Source organism: Lytechinus variegatus, chromosome 15, assembly GCF_018143015.1.
Source record: "Lytechinus variegatus isolate NC3 chromosome 15, Lvar_3.0, whole genome shotgun sequence".
Classification (NCBI taxonomy): Eukaryota; Metazoa; Echinodermata; class Echinoidea; order Temnopleuroida; family Toxopneustidae; genus Lytechinus; species Lytechinus variegatus.
The window spans coordinates 719,426-737,490 of NC_054754.1; the positions used below are offsets into that span (position 1 = coordinate 719,426).

The 18,065-nt window shown below is 36.0% G+C and overlaps 1 protein-coding gene across 4 annotated transcripts in view; it reads right to left on the reverse strand.

Annotated features, from left to right (window-relative positions):
• The window catches only part of LOC121428371 (band 7 protein AGAP004871-like), a 98,896-nt gene continuing 80,831 nt past the window's right edge, over positions 1-18,065 (reverse strand). For 3 of the 4 annotated variants that reach the window (XM_041624957.1, XM_041624956.1, XM_041624955.1), the window contains exons 9-10: positions 3,910-3,975; positions 1-3,457 (exon numbers count right to left, since the gene is read on the reverse strand). In XM_041624957.1, coding sequence (XP_041480891.1) covers positions 3,954-3,975 — 22 coding nt within the window. In that variant the 3' untranslated portion in view covers positions 1-3,457; positions 3,910-3,953. The remainder of the gene's footprint in view (positions 3,458-3,909; positions 3,976-18,065) is intronic. The other variant, XM_041624958.1, reaches the window with a different exon arrangement.

The following is an 18,065-nucleotide window of genomic DNA, read 5'->3' on the forward strand; positions in this document are numbered from 1 at the left end:
TAACATGAAAGAGTATCAACATTTATTAACAGGTACACAATGTATGAAACAATCGACACTGATGAATTATTAAATTTATATTCATTACAAATTAAAATTAAAACACATTTGTGCAAGGAAATTAAAGAGGACAAGCTGCAAAGAAGGAAATTTCTACAAAGGGGGTATATGAAACGATCATACCGTTGCAATTTTAGTGCTGCAAATAGATGAACATAATTACTAGTTTCCTGGTAGTTTATCATTTTCCTCAATATTTCAAAGAGCTACTTTTAAAAATATCCTCATGAGGGGCGTTCATTCAAAGTCTATCAAACTGGCAAGACTTTGGAATTATTAAACTGGTACAAATCTATTACATATGATAAAAAAAAAGTCATCAGAGTAAAATTGTCATGATTCAGTTAAAACAGCTTTATAATGTTATATTTTGTATTGATTGAATACTTTCATTTTAAATATTGGATACATAAAAATTCTAATAGACACATCATTTTTTTCAGATAAATACATGTATCAATTGACTATTATGTTCAGAAACATCAACTCACTCAGCAAGGTGAAAATGATAACGTGATTTAGCAGCTACTTATAGACAAACTCTACCTTATTTATTAAATCATTAGACTTTTGATTTTACTAATTAAAATTTTTGAGCACATTTCAAATATAAAACCTATGCAAGCTTGCGTTATCAAATGACACTATACTACCAATACTTCATGCATCATTACATGTTTAAAGATAATATCACTTTAGTATATGCCTCAAAAAATGTTGGTTTGAGAACAAGTCAACACAAAGTTATTACTGTTGCATTGGATAATATACTAAAAGAATCAAATAATTCACAAAACATGTGATAAAAAACATGCAAATATAAATTAAGAAAATATTCTACAAATTATACCACCACATGTATATCATTTCTTTTAAATCCATTTTTTTTTGCTTCTCAAAAATATATTCAAGAAGACTGACAACCATACTCTTCATTACTAAGTGAATGATGTAATATAAGAATACATGTACTTGAAAATGATATGATGATGATATGCACAGCATTTGTATAGCGTCATATATCTGTCAAAGACATTCAAAGGCGCTTTTTTGGTCGCCTAGCTAGAAGGGCGCGTACACAGAACTATGACCTGCAGGTGTCTCCTCCCAATATAACTGGTTGAGGGAATGCAGAACCCACTGGCTTCAGTCATCTGCACGGGGTGGACTCAAAACCCACGACCTTTGGTTCGATAGACAGACATACCGACTGAACCACCTTAGCTCTCTGTACGTATAACTTTAAAACAAATAAATTTCTTTATTTTCAAGATAGTGTGATATTCGATAACTGAATATTTGTCATAAAGGAGTAGGTGCTAATTTGACTTTTTTAATTGAATTACAAATACAAACTTCTAATCTTTCATGAAAGACAAAAATCTACTACTGCTTCTCTGATCCTTTTAATGTTAACTATTAATCCAATAATGAGATAAACTAAGCCAATGACGATACAATGAACAATGCTTTGTAATAAATAGATATGTTTTCTGTACTTTGTTTTTACAAAATGTAGATATGTACAACACTAAAATGTACCACACTCCTTTCCTTCTCACAAATTAAAATTACTTTTTTTTACTTTTATTTTCCAAAATATTGTTCTTGGCAAAGAAAACAAAATGTCCTTGCCCGCAAGGGCAAAGTATAAGGGGAACTTGGGAACAGTAATTAGGGTTTGTAACCACTTCGTTTATTGGCGTAAATGAGTAAAGTCATACTCTTCAAGTATAGAGATGAAATACTAGATCATCCCCCCGAACAAAAGGTCTGTCACTTGGACTTAGGCCAGTGACTGGTCTAACCATCACTCGGTCTCATGGTATCATTCACACTTTGTCTCCTACGTACTTTGTCAAATAAATATTTCATCATATCATAATTTGTTAGACAAAGGGGATACAGAATGGGTATAACAATTATACAAAGTAGATAATGTCCTTACTATGACCTGTGACAGATCTAGACAGGTTGAACATTACACCATGTTAGGGGCCATACTGTTTTTGCTTAATTATTAAACTTTTAATACTCTTTAGTTAGCTACCTTTCTCCTGAAACCTTCATGTTCATAATACTATTAAGTAAATATTCCCGGAATATATCTCAATATTTCATTATATTGATTAAAAAATAAAACAAAGAGAAGACACCACTTTCACATCCTTTCCTTAATTTTGGTGCAATGAAATTTTCTGACATAATACAAAAAATAAAAATAATCATCATGCATAAATAACATTACTACAAATAATACAAGTACAACTTAGCATAAGCATATTACAATGGTTTAAAGTGAAGCTTATTTTGATGGGTTAAATGTTCTAGAATGAATGTTGGGTCTTGATATTTCCATATCCTCAGATTTCCAACATAAAAGACACCTTTTCATGTTATTCAGCATACAATATCACATGAATTTCATCTAATCATAATTTTCTACACAGCTATACATTTGGCAGTAACATAAGACCTTTGCATACATGCCTGTACTATTTTCTAAGATAATTCATCAATAATACCTCCTTCTATAATTCTGGCAAAACATATGCTCATTTACTGAAGGAATATTGGATGGCAGAATTTACACAGCTAAAATAAACTATTGCACAGATATCAAGCACCTCCTATTTGATTAAAATATTAAGATAATCCCAAAAAGCTATATTTACTACATCAATGGATATTTCTTGCATATTATAAAGGAAACACGGATACCTATCTCATTATTTATTCAAAGGCAAATAAAAAATGATATTTCATTTACATAATCATTCACTTCACTTCAATTATTCCTCTTAAGATTTATACCTTATAATGAGAAAAATATTTTACAAATTAATGAGCAAGACGAGTTTGAAATTTCAATGTCAAATCCAGGTTGCTCAGAAAAATTGGACAAGATTGGTTCATGATATGACGACCACGCTTATTCGACAGTGACTCTTCAGCATTTCTTTTGTTAAGTTTCTATCACTGATCTCTGAAATGAGAGTGTTTTCAGAACACATGAAATTTCTGCGCAAATCATTTCTGATATGTCTCCATATTAATATTGTTTGCAATCTGCCGTGCGTGAATGATTTGCTAAGCTGTTGGTCTAAAATTAGAGATGAGATTCCAATCTTGCCATAAAGTAGCAAATTCATAGTAAAAACATATTCAATAATTGTGAAATCTATCTCTGAGTGAAAAAAGGGTTTCCTTTTTGTTGGGATGTAATGTATTTGTCAATTAACAAGCCACTGGTTTGCTCAAGCACAGAAGATGTATTAAATACAGTTGTTATATTAAGGGGCAGGTTCTAGTAATATCATGTAATATAATATACAGAGTTGAGAGATCTCATATCTTTGTAGAATATCTCCACTTGCTTTATTATTTCTTCAGGGCACTAAAAACACAAAAAGAGAAACAAATATGAATGAAATACACATGTCATATACATGTTCATATTAAAAGTAATCACATATTTCAACATACAACAGCAAAATAAATCTTATTTTATTTCCAGACTGTCAAAGAAGGTTAATGATTTGGTGTACTTGTGATGGAGAAATGCATATACATATCCCTTATTGATAAAAACATGTGTTTGATGACTTGCCTCCTAAAAACAAGGAATTCATAATTGCACATTCTACTATAGAGGCAACTCACTAATATTAAAACTGAATATGGCAATGAAATTGAAAAAATATAGTTGAGAAATACAATTATTCAAATATGAGTTAAAGATATTTTGTTTTTAAAAAATCAAGAGATAAATTAAAGTGAAATAAATTAGACAAAATGCATAACAGAATGAACATGCTTTTTTTAATCTCTGTGCTGAAAAATGCATACCTATGAAGGAAATGATAGTTTGACCAAGAGATACAGAGCACTTCCTATTTCTGTTTCTGGAGGCTCCTGTGATATGATAGCAGTGCCAAAAAAAGGAGAGAAAATGGAAGAGTGATCACATGATAAACAACATGCCTTGGTCAGGGGCCGCGGAACGGTTTTCAAAGTGGGGGTGGGGCTGACCATCCAAAAATTCACAATCATATGGTCGTTTTTTCGTTTTTGTACAAGGTTTTTAAAAAAAGTGGGGGAGCTGAAGCCCCCCCCCCTCCCCGCTTCCGCAGCCCCTGTTGGTTATATCCACTTTGTCTACTATCAGATTGTCTAATTCTCAGACTTCTCATAGCTCTGAACCAACTTTGTCTATTAATTTGTCAAACCATCACTTGGCCTAAATGTAACTTAGACTGATGCCTGCATGGCCTATTTTTCGCTTCATCTACTTATCAGTTTGCACTTTGTCAAATGAAATTTTTTTAAGCACAGTTCATTTATCGCGGACTAGGTGATGTTTGACCAGAGATATTAGACAGAATGGACATAACCTAACTGAGAATTAGACAAAATATAATGGGCTAAATGAGTTGTATACAATTAGACCATGTAGGATGAAACCAAATGGAAAGTAGACTAAGTAGATTTGGACTAAGTGGCAATTTACCACATGCCTTATAAAATATAAATTATCATGCGATTGAAAGGTTCTTGAGTGAAAATGAAGGAATATCACAGAATGGTAACAATCATAATTTTCCAATCAAAATTGAAGCAAATCTTCAAATAAGTCAGCATGTACATACATGTATTTGACATTTTGAATTTGTAGGGAAATTACATTGAATGCATCATTAGAGGCAACAAATTTGATACTGCAGTGTAGTTATCATAACAATAAATAACTCAAATGCATCAAATTGATAATGTATCAAAGAAAAGCCTAATTTTTGAAAGCTTATATTCAGAGATAATTGAATATTACACTTAATTTACCAAAATATGACTGACCATTTCCTCAGCTTTTAATTAATACCTTTCTTGTAACTCTTAAACCACCTGTGACTCAAATAAATGGTGATGATGGCATCAGGTAAAATAATGATTTGCAATGCTTTATTACATCTATGCAATAAATTCATACATGTACATGACACAAGATCAAGGGCATCAAACTCTATGAGTTTACTTCACAACGTTTCCTTTCTAAATAGTCAGATTAAAGTTATAGCTGTCCAAATAAAAGTATTATACCACAGGGTTCACTGCTAAAATAATGTAACACGCAGAGGGTTTACAGGTCGCACAAAGAGTTATCCAATCATGTGTGATGTCAAAGGTAGAAGATGAGTTGATCTTCTGAATTATAGTAGATATAAAATATATTATTAACCATATCAGACATCTGAGCAGGTCAACTTTAATACATTATTGCCTGCTTAAAAATGGGATCTAGTCATTAAATATGACTTATAATACCAGCCATCTAAAGTAGGATTATGCACTGAAAACTACTTATCATATAAACGTATTCAAAACAGGCTGCAGGTGGAATAGTGCCAAGGATTGATAAATCAAATTTGATTTTATTTTCATTCTGTCATTTTATAAAGCAACAGATCATAATGACAGTCAATGTGATAAAGAATTCCATGCATTCTCAAGAGCAAACTATGTGACACAACAAAGACATTAAGAAGTAGAATGTATACTTAGCAATATTGTAATATTTCAATAAGTAACAACTGCAATATTTACTCAAAAGTCATTTCTAACTGGCCTATTTCACTGTTTTTTTTAAAACCCCACAAAGTCCCCATACTCATTACGTCAAACCCTTGTTTTACTGGGAGACAACTGCTGCTCAGATCTCAACTGCAGTTTTATACCAAGGTTTCAAAACCTCCTTATATGCGTTTCACACTGCATATTTTTTCCTTAACCCCCAGAAATTGGTTGGGCTAGGGGGTGGGGGGGGGGGGGTCTTAGCCCTAGCAATTTCCCAGGGTTAAGCTTAGCCCACTTTGTTTTCAAACTATATTTTAGCAAAGTGGTCTAGCATGGTAAACAGTATGGTACTATCTGGCCCTGCAAAAAAGCAGGGTTAGCCGGCTTATTGTGGTGATAGCACCACAATTGCATTGCTAAGAGATGCAGTGTGAAACGAAACAGGCTAAGGAAAAGTGGGGCTAAGCATTAACCAATCAAAGTCGAAATTGCATGTTTATTGTGCTCTGTACGGTAAAATCATCAATATTCATGAGCTGTGATAGTCCAGGGTTAAGGCATTAACCACAGCTAAGCAAATAGTATGGGGTTAAGAAAGACAGTGTGAATCGAAAAAAAGATAGTATGGGGTTAAGGATAGTCCGGGGTTAAGGATAGTATGGGGTTAAGGAAATGCAGTGTGAAAAGCATATTAGAAGATCCAAGATATTTGATTTCCATGCTCTATCAACCCTGCATGGTTGTTTCACCTCTGCTGGCAAGCCTGAACGATGAGCATTGGTTAGACAATAAACAGCAGCTGTAATATTGCGTAAGAGCAGCTCTGCCTGTAGTAGGCCTTTTGGAATTAAATCATTGTATTTGATATTTAATAAAGCTTTCAAAGGCATATTGTATTTAGAAATCCAATGAAAATTGACCTTGAAATAAGGAAACTATTAAAGAGAATAAAAATGATGGCATGCGCTGGTGAGCAGAGATCAGCGGAATCGTCTTACTGCGTATGAACGCACAAAAGAACAAAAAAAGAGCAGAATTTAGGAAGACAGAAAGGACAACATTGACAGAAACAAAAGAAATGAAAGGAAGGAAAATTAAGAGGAAAGGAGAATAGAAACATAAAAGGAGATAGAGAGACAGAATCATAAAAGGGGAAAGACAAAACAAGTGGAATGCCTCTGGCCGTCTCACCTGCATCACGCGGTTCAATATAGCAGCAGTGCTGACTTTGAAAACAACTCTAACTCGCACAAGATCTTCAGTGATACATGGTTACTCTATGTCCACTTTTTATGAACTAGACCAATAAACTTATAGAGATATGATGGTTATTCAACAACAAGGCAAAAGCGATTTTGTGTCTCGCCCACGTATGAAAATAACCAGAATATCGTGATTTGTGAGGGCATGCAACAGAATTGTATCGAAACTTCATTGTAATATGACTGGGATGGAATAACACCTGCCTTAAGAGCCTTGCACGTAATTTTAATGTTGACCTGAAAATGACCTTTGACCTTATCATGTGACCTCCGACTGCAACATAACATGCAGGTCCCCCAAGTCCATCCACCATCCAAGTTTGGTTGAAAAGCAACCTACGGTTGCGGAGTTAGGTGTCATAAGAGAGTCTTGCATGTAAACTTTAACGTTGACCTGAAAATGACCTTTGACCTTACGATGTGACCTCCAACTGCAGCATATCATGCAGGTCCCCCAAGTCCATCTACCATCCAAGTTTGGTTGAAAAGTGACCTATGGTTGCGGAGTTAGGTGTCATAAGAGAGTCTTGCATGTAAACTTAAATGTTGACCTGAAAATGACCTTTGACCTTACCATGTGACCTCCAACTGCAGCAGAACATGCAGGTCCCCCAAGTCCATCTACCATCCAAGTTGGGTTGAAAAGCGACCTACGGTTGCAGAGTTAGGTTTCATAAGAGAGTCTTGCATGTAAACTTTAACGTTGACCGAAAATGACCTTTGACCTTACCATGTGACCTCCAACTGCAGCATAACATGCAGGTCCCCCAAGTCCATCTACCATCCAAGTTTGGTTGAAAAGCGACTTACGGTTGTGGAGTTATGTGTCATTAGATTTGTGACGGACGGACGACATTTGGATCCCTAAGTCTCGCCTTCACCTCTGGTGGGCTAGACAAAAAACCCCAACATAGCCAAAGTTCATTGACCTTACATGACCTTTGACTTTGATCATGTGACCTGAAACTCGCACAGGACATTCAGTGATACTTGATTACTCTTATGTCCCAGTTTCATGAATCAGATCCATAAACTTTCAAAGTTATGATGGTAATTCAACAGATACACCCAATTCTGCCAAAGTTCATTGACCTTTGACCTTGATCATGTGACCTGAAATGCGCACAGGATGTTCAGTGATACTTGATTACTCTAATGTCCAAGTTTAACGAACTAGACCAATAAACTTTCAAAGTTATGATGGTAATTCAACTAATATCCCCAATTCCGCCAAAGTTCATTGACCCTAAATGACCTTTGACCTTAATTATGAGACCTGAAACTTGCACAAAATGTTTAGTGATGCTTGATTACTATTATGTCCAAGTTTCATGAATCAGATCCATAAACTTTCAAAGTTATGATGGGAATTCACAGATACCCCCAATTCGGCCAAAGTTCATTGACCCTAAATGACCTTTGACCTTGGTCATGTGACATAAAACTCATGCAGGATGTTCAGTGATACTTGATTATCCTTATGTCCAAGTTTCATGAACTAGGTCCATATACTTTCTAAGTTATGATGAAATTTCAAAAACTTAACCTCAGGTTAAGATTTTGATATTGATTCCTCCAACATGGTCTAAGTTCATTGACCCTAAATGACCTTTGACCTTGGTCATGTGACATGAAACTCTAATAGGATGTTCAGTAATACTTGATTAACCTTATGGCCAAGTTTCATGAACTAGGTCCATATACTTTCTAAGTTATGATGTCATTTCAAAAACTTAACCTCAGGTTAAGATTTGATGTTGACGCCGCCGTTGTCGCTGTCGGAAAAGCGGCGCCTATAGTCTCACTCTGCTATGCAGGTGAGACAAAAATGAGAAAAAAAAATTTTTAAAAGAGAAAAAAGCAGAAGTTAGAAAGATTAGTGTGGTACGGTATGTCACTGACACAGCTCCTGCAGGACTAGCGTGCCAAAATTGATTTTTTGGTTGTTTTGGCTTCAATAGGGTCCCCTTAGACAAACAAGTGGAATGCCTCTGGCCGTCTCACCTGCATCACGCGGTTTAATATAGCAGCAGTGCTGACTTTGAATACTACTCTAACTCGCACAAGATGTTCAGTGATACATGGTTACTCTTATGTCCACTTTTTATGAACTAGACCAATAAACTTACAGAGATTCACCAAAAAACCCCAACATGGCCAAAGTTCATTGACCTTACATGACCTTTGACCTTGATCATGTGACCTGAAACTCAAACAGGATATTCAGTGATACTTGATTAACCTTATGTCCAAGTTTCATGAACTAGGTCCATATATTTTCTAAGTTATGATGACATTTCAAAAACTTAACCACAGGTTAAGATTTCGATGTTGATTCCTCCAACATGGTCTAAGTTCATTGACCCTAAATGACCTTTGACCTTGGTCATGTGACATGAAACTCTAATAGGATGTTCAGTAATACTTGATTAACCTTATGGCCAAGTTTCATGAACTAGGTCCATATACTTTCTAAGTTATGATGTCATTTCAAAAACTTAACCTCAGGTTAAGATTTGATGTTGACGCCGCCGCCGCCGCCGCCGTCGCCGCCGCCGCCGCCGTCGCCGCCGCCGTCGGAAAAGCGGCGCCTATAGTCTCACTTTGCTTCGCAGGTGAGACAAAAACGATGGGGGTCAAATTTTCAGACCCCTCCTTCCCTTTGTGGGGGGTCCTTTTTGGCGCCATATTGGCCTGTACAAAGCCCAATAGGATAATCCAATGTTTTCAACCTTATTTCTCACTTTTCTTCACCAATTATATTTTCAAGTTGTCAGAGGTGTATGAGAATGAATATTTGATGATGTTGTGATATCAATGTTTTTTAACTTTTACCATACGGGGGCGGACTTTACGGAAAATGCCCCAAAATTGTAAAATATTGCCCCCAAAATATTATTTTTCCCTTATTTGGCACTAAAATTAGGACAAAAGGATTACAAAATGAAATGAATATGTCTTGTTATATAATCAAACAACTGAGGAATATATCACATGTACTGTATATCATTATTTTTGGTCAATTGATGTAAAAATCATCCCCATTTCAGGATTTTATGCAGTGAAAACCTTACAACACTAGAGGGCGCCATAACTTATGATAAGCACTTCCCTAAAAAAATCAAATTCTCGGCACTGTAATTTTATCAATAAATTTGAAAGCTGACACATTTCAAGAGCAATTATTTCCAATGCCGATTCATAGTATGGGCATCTAATTTGTTTTGATTCTCGCCCCCCCACGGGGGGGGGGGGGGCAAAATGGCTGCCTTGGGCTAAAATAAGAAATCCTGGGGCGGTATTCTGAACATTGTCTTTTCTCCATATTTTATCTTATTTCAGAGATATGACAAAATCGGTATTCTGGTGGATGTCATAACTTTTGTCACAAAAATTGTCATAAATTTTGTCTCTTCTCTTTAGCGCGCACCAAAATTACGCGGCTTTAAATGCACGTAATCCTTTTATACAAGCAAAATATATGACAAAAGTTATGACAGGGGGTAGCAGTCATAAATTTTGTCATATCTTTTAGTACCAAATACCCCGATACCATGCCGACTGAATGTCTAGCAAACAATTATATTATTTAGATTAGATTGTGGTATTAGTTTCACTCATCATCCATGACAATTTTCAAAATTATTTTTTCATGCTACAATTAGTTAGGCCCTACATATTTATTCATCCTTTTTTTCTCTGTTTTCCTTACTTTTATACTTCTCCTCTAAAATTCTTCACAGCTCCCTGTCTCTCTTTGTAATTAAGCGCATCAATATACGCGTAGTTGCGCGATGCCAGCAACTGTTTTGGGGATACGCCCTACTTGCCACGGGGCTTTCCTATTGGCTAGAAGGGCTCCAACTTGGAACTAACGATGATTTTGATTGGTTTGCTTCCGAAAAGATGGGTGGGAACTTTGAGAGATATGACAGGGAAAAGACAATGTTCAGAATACCGATTTGTGACAATCATAGCAGTGTCACATCTCGTAGAGAAATGACAAAATTTATGACAAAAGTTATGACAGAGTTACAGAATACCACCCCTGGATTTTTTTTTTTTACTTACGTGACCTTAATTTGGTTTCTATTCAAAGATTTTTAAGGGTGAAGAACTATATCAGGAAAAGTTACAAGGACCCAGAAATCCAAGATGGCTTCCAAAAATGGAGTTTAAAATGGCTGTTGATACTTTAAATGGACATAGCACATTTTATATACCTGAGATAGATGGAATCGGTGTCTAGACCATGGTTTCAACGATCATAATTGGGACAAGAATACCGTTTCCTTTCTTTAATTATTTAACTTTTGGAGGCCATCTTGGACTCAACATACCGGGACAGTCGGTGGTCCGGTATGTTAAAAAATCCAAAAATGGAGTTTGAAATTGCTGTTGCTGCTTGAAAAACCGATATAGTTTGTTCAATATCCGGGAATATAATGTGTGTGACTACCATGGAAGAGTCTAATAATACATTAGAATAAGTTACAAGGAGAGTCATTGGACGAGTATGTTAAACAATAGAGTATAAAATAGCCACTGTTATTTACAAGTGGATATGTAATATCCATCAAGAATATGGCTTCATGTTTAAACCATGATTTTTAAAGTCAGAAAATTAGTTACAACCGTTCGAGTGTTGTCGCCCAGTGGATTGGTCTTTTGACTTTAAAAGGGTCGTGGGTTCGAATCCCAGCCATGGCATAGTTTCATTCTGCAAGAAATTTATCAACATTGTGATGCACTCAACCCAGGTGAGGTAAATGGGTACCCGGTAGAAATTCCCTGAATGCGCGAAGGAATTCCTTGAATGCTAAAACGCCTAGGCAGCCCATCTATGGCAGGGGTAATAATAATAGCAAGGCCCGCTGGGAGAACAGTTTTTAGAACTGAAGTGGCTTCCCTAGGGAAATATACCTATATTATTAATATTACCATATCATAACAAGGACAGTCATTGGTCTATGTCGGAAAATCCAAGATGTCGTGAAGAAATCTGAGTCTAAAGTGAATGCTGCTACTTAAAAATGGACATCGTTCATTTAAAATTCACCAAGGACATATGATTTTGGTGTCCACTCAATGGTTTCATGATTATAACAATACTTTCGATTAGTTACAAAGATATGCACTTGTCCATTTTGCCTAAAAATCCAAGAAAGCTTTCAAAATTGCATCTAAAATGATTCCTAAAACTCATTAATAATGGTCAGAGTTTATACAATATTAATATGTGAGGAATAATTTGGATGTCTACATGGTGGTATAAAGGGTTAGATAATACATTCAACAAATAACAAGGCTATTTAGTTTTCCATTTTGTCTAAAATCCATGGTAGATTAAAAAAAATCATCAAGTGGGTGCTATTACAAACTCATGAATCAATATGATAACTTATTCCATACATATAAGTGTAGGCACCAAAATATTTCTCACAGGTTGGTATTGTTTGAATAATGTCTCCACTTTTAAGTAACAGTAGTCATTTTGGAACCCATTTTTGTAAAGCCCACTTGGATTTTAAGGCAAAATGGATAACTGCATAGTCATTGTAGCCAGTCCTTAATATGTATTTTTAATTTCAACTCTTGAAATACTAGTGTAAACACCAAAATAATATCCCCAGGTGTATGTTTAATGTTCTATATCCACTTTTAAAGTAATAGCAGTCATTTAAGCAATCGTGGATTTTTGATAAACTTGACATCCGACTGTTCTTTCAACTTGAAACAATACTTGATCCTTTAAACTCTAGTGTAGACACCAAAATCAAATCCACAATGTGCATTTCTAATGAACTATGTCTACTTTTAAGAACCACAGTCAATTTAGACCCTGCATTTTGGAGGCCATATCGCATTCTTTGACATAGCAGACCACTGACAGCCCTTATTTACTTATCCAAATGTCTTATTTGACCCTTGAAACCATTGGTTTAGACACCAAACTGGGGGCCGTTTCATAAAGCTGTTTGTAAGTTAAGAGTGACTTTAAGAACGACTGGTGATCCTTTCTTACGCGCTAAATCATCCCTTATGGTGTATACCATTTACCAAAAGAAAGGATCACCAGTCGTTCTTAAAGTCGTCTTATCTTACGAACATCTTTATGAAACACCCACCTGATATCTCCCAGGCCGATATGAAACGAACTTTGTCCGCTTTAAGTATCAGCAGCCATTTTAAGATCATTTTTTTGAATTCATCTTTGATTTTTGGACATACCAGACTACTGACTGTCCTTGTAACTTATCCTTATATAATACTTAACCCAAACCAGTGGTTTAAAATTAAACATCGAAATCACATTTCCATGGACGATATGAAATCAGCTATGTCTGCTTTAATTTTAACAGCCATTTCAGAATAAATTTTTTGAAGCCATCATGGATTTTTGGACCCACCAGACCACTCACTGTCCTTGTAACTTTTTTCCAATTTACTACTTCACCCTTAAAATCATTGAATCAAAACCAAATTGCGGATTTTTAGCACACGGCAGGCTTTTTTGATGCCATCTTATATTTTCCAGGTATCCTGGGGTCCTTATATTCACTCTACCCTGTGTCAACAAATTATTTTAACTCCTAGACCATGGAGTATGAAACTAATTAGGATTCTAGGGTGGATAATGAGTGAGTCGTATTCATTAATTTTAAGTGAATGGTGGCCATCTTGGATAGTATCGTGAAAATAACCACTTTCCCTGATGCAGATTTTGGTAGATTTTTAGTATATTATTCCTGAGGTCAATTAGTACTAACAACTGTTGAAAAACAATGTAAGTTTGGAAGTTCTGTAAACATCACATGTTATTTCAATAATGAATATGTGCATATGTGCGTGTGTGTGTGGGGGGGGCTAAAATTATGTTTTTTCTGTCTATCAGTAATTGGAAATTAGCCGAGAAGTACATAATTGACAATTCGAATAGAAGTCCTTTAATCGTAAATTGTACTCTAGAACGAGTGGCCGAATGGTGAAAGTTGTATGCCAGTCAGTTGGGGGAGGGGGGGAGTAGGGGATATGGTTGGTAGGATGCTCGTCCAACTTGAAGCCTTCAGATATAGGCATTTTAGCTGTCTAGGGATGATAAAATAATTCATTGTTTAACCGGGCGCAAAATTACTAATACTCCTGATTTTAGTGGGTCTTGATATAGGTGACCCCCCCCCCTCAGGCAGTGGGTGAGGATGGGGAAAATTGGAACCCTATCATTTCCTGATAGATTGGACCCAAGTGAATAAAAAAAAACAATTTTGGCACAAAAATCCTGCAGGAACTGTGTCATGATATACCGTACCACACTAATATCATCATGATAAGTTATGTAGCTTTTTAAGTATTTGTAAATTGATCTACAGTGTAAACGCTATGATATAGTGTACTATGTATAGCGTTCCTAAATGCCTTATTATTATTATTATTATGGCTCCCTCTAGTGTTGTAGTTAGGTTTTCACTGCATAAAATCCTGAAATGGGGGTGACTTTTACATTAATTTACCAATAATAATCATATAAATTACATGTGATGTATTCCTCTGTTATTGAACTGTACAACAAGACATATGCACTTCATTTTGTAATCTTTTTGTCCTAATCCTAGTGCCAAAAAGGGGGAAAATTACATTTTTGGGGTAATATTTTGGAATTTTGGGGCATTTTTTGCAAAATCCGCCCCCCGTACGGCAAAAGTGAAAAATATTGACTTCACAACATCATCAAATATTCATTCTTGTACACCTCAGAAAACTTAAAAATAAAATTGGCGAAGAAAAGTGAGAAATAAGGTTGAAAACAATGGATTATCCTATTGGGCTTTGTACAGGCCAATATGGTGCCAAAAAGGACCCCCCACAAAGGGAAGGAGGGGTCTGAAAATTTGACCACCATCGTTTTTGGTCTAAGGGGACCCTATTGAAGCCAAAACAACCAAAAAATCAATTTTGGCACGCTAGTCCTACGGGATGACACACCATACCGCACTAGATACATGCATCCAGTTTTGTATTCAAGATTACAAAGCCTTGTGTGTGGCCCCCTGCTATGATTCTGACTGATTAACTTCATAACACATGGCCTGGGGTGTTTTAGGGCTTTTACGCTTAAAAACTAAAGATGATTACTCGTCATGACCATTTTTAACTTTTCGCACTCATTCTTTTACTGCGTAAAGGCCCGGTCACATATGCGTGTCGCATGAGGGACGCACAGCCCGCGCATTGAAAATTTTACAAAATGATTAGTGCGTCGTTGTGCGCCCAACTCCTTTCAGGTTTTGAGAGTGGGGCTAGCGAGCTTGCGCCAAATGCATTACGCGTTGCTGATGTGCTGCGCGTTTTATTGGGCGCATACAGACCGTACATAGAGTATATATCTGAAACATCCTAACGAATACACTAAGTTTTGCAAACGTGATGGACGAATAGCTAGCGCATGCACTGCCTGTTAAACACACAGCTTCTGCAGACTCTTCAACACAACACCATGCAGTAAGGTGGCTGTGGACGCCCCATAAAAAAATCATAAAATTTGCTTAAAAGGATACCAAATTATCTGTGACTCTTCTGTATGCATAAATGGATTAAATGATCTCTATGGCACATGTAAAAACATCTAAAGAGATGAAAAGAGATTAAAGCATTTTGCAATTGACAAAAGTAGTTGCTGAAAAATAATTTTCTGGGAAAATAGCTACCAGCTTGGAATTTGGGCTGGCGCATTTTTTCTTGGATCCACAGAAAATATCATTAATTTCAAGCAAAACAGGAATTTAAAACCCCATGATCCCTGAGTAAAATGATGAAAGGGCAAGTTTGTCCACCAAATATCCCACTCTTATATGCAGGGGCGTACCGTGGGTCACCAGCAAATTTTTCAGTAACTTAGTGGACACGCGAAGTGTGCTCAATTGCCAGGTATACTGACCTAATAGAGATATTTTAAGGACTGTGCCATTAAACTTGTATGTATCTCACTGATCAAATATAAGAAAATGTTTGTCAGTAATCAAGATACGTAGGCCTACTTATCTCACTACTGAAACAATGCGAGAGCAAAGCGCAAGCTGAAATTTTGATTTATTTTTGGTATATATTGACCCCAAAACGGACATTTTAAGGACTATTTCTTAGGAATTCATGAAGAGCATACATATCTTGCCAGGAATCTAAAGCCAGCCCCAAGAGATGATTTTTTTAGAATTACACCTATACACATGAAGCACTCACTAATCAAATGATGCGAGCACGAAAAGAGAGCTGAAAATTTTTGAAAATCAGATCTTATTTTAAGGCTTGTTTGTAGGAATTCAAACCATATGATGCAAGCGCGAAACGCGAGCTGATAATTTGTTATATTCAGACCAGGAAAGGGACATTTAAAGACTGTTTTTAGGAATTCATGGAGAGCAGACAATCCACTATTGCAAACGTAAGCATGACTGGAAATATTTTAGATTTAGATATTAAAAGGGGACAATCACTTTAAGTAGTCATAAAAAAGAAGCATATGTAACTACATAAAATTATAAAAACTTGAAGTGCGAGGAAATATATTTGGGGAAGATCCATTGAGTACCGAAATGTGACATCATCAATTTTACAATTTTGTATTTCAGCATTTTCATACCATATTTTGGTAGAGCATGATAAAATACCACCACTACCAACATTTGGTGCGAATCAGTCCGTGGGGCCTGAGATATGACGTAGAGACAGAGTTCATTTTCTAATGAAAAATTCACTTGCTTATATTTCTGCGGTATGTATACACAAAATTTCAGGACTTTCTAAAATGATATCATAGTGCCCTAAAATTTTTTTCAGATACATCTACACTCTGCATTGAATATTCATGAGATTCGTTGTGCATATTTATGAGATATGAACGAATTTGCATGCCAAGTTTACGCTGTGCTGAAGACTTATTTCTTGAGAAATCTCTGTGTAAAGATGGGGTTCAGACACAAAATAACAAGGAGTTTTTGACGAACCCAAGTCTCACCCACACCACGAGGTGGGCCCTTTAACAGCTGAACGAAAGTACAAGGTAAGGATAGATATTTCTGTTTTTCTCAATTCCTTCTGTCTTTATCAACATGATCGTGATCAGTGATGAAATGCAGCTTACAAGAAGCTACATTTCATTGGTCAATCTGCGCTGTGATACCAAAGATGATGTGCTTACTCGGCATGAAAACAAACTTCTCGGGTTGAAAATTGCAAGGAGTTGGATTATTTCCAGACATATCCGTATCCCATTTTTCCAAGAACTGATTTTCACACAAAGTTACCTTAATAGTAATTTTCTGACATATCTCAGCTAGTTTCGACAACTTATTTTTATTGTTTTCGCAGAGATTTTTTAACATATTTTTTTGTTCTGTTACTCCACAAACGACAAAACTAACAATATAAACAGTCAAAATAATCATTCTTTCCAAAAATATAAACATCACTCAGATTCATGATTATTTACAAACGTCATGGCAGTTTTACTGCGACACTTTCTCAGCGGTTTCAGGAAACCCTCTTGTGAACTTTCAAGCGTTTTTTAGGTCAACTCAAAACAAAATCAGTCAATAATTGCACCTCTCCACTACACATGTCATGTCACAATTTACAAATCATTCAGACTGAATGAAAACAAAAAATTCTTGCATCATATCAACATCAAACTGACTGCAACACCAGGAACTAACAATTTAGTTTGTGATGTGACTTCCTTTGGCCTTGATAACAGTTACCATACGTCTTGGGGAGGGGGGGGGTTTGTACTGCAGTTGGTTGATGATGGCATCAGGAATAGCATAAAAAATTGCTTCACAGGCGTTCCACAACTCCCCCACATTCTTTGGCTTTGTGTCCTCTTTCATTCTGCTCCATACATGCTCAATAATGTTCATGACTGGAGACTGTGCTGGCCAACTGAATTTTCACAATAGGGCACCGTCTAGATCCAAGATACGCCCCGAAAACCGTCAAATTTGGAGTTGGGAAAATAATGGTGTGGGGCTACACAAGATGAGGTGGTACAAGAAAGATATGCAGAGTAGATGGGAACACTGACAGCATTATCAACAGATTCTGACTTCCTCAGCTATACATTCTCATGCACAAGGGCAGATTTTCCAGCAGGACAGAACTCCTTGTCACACTTCAGCT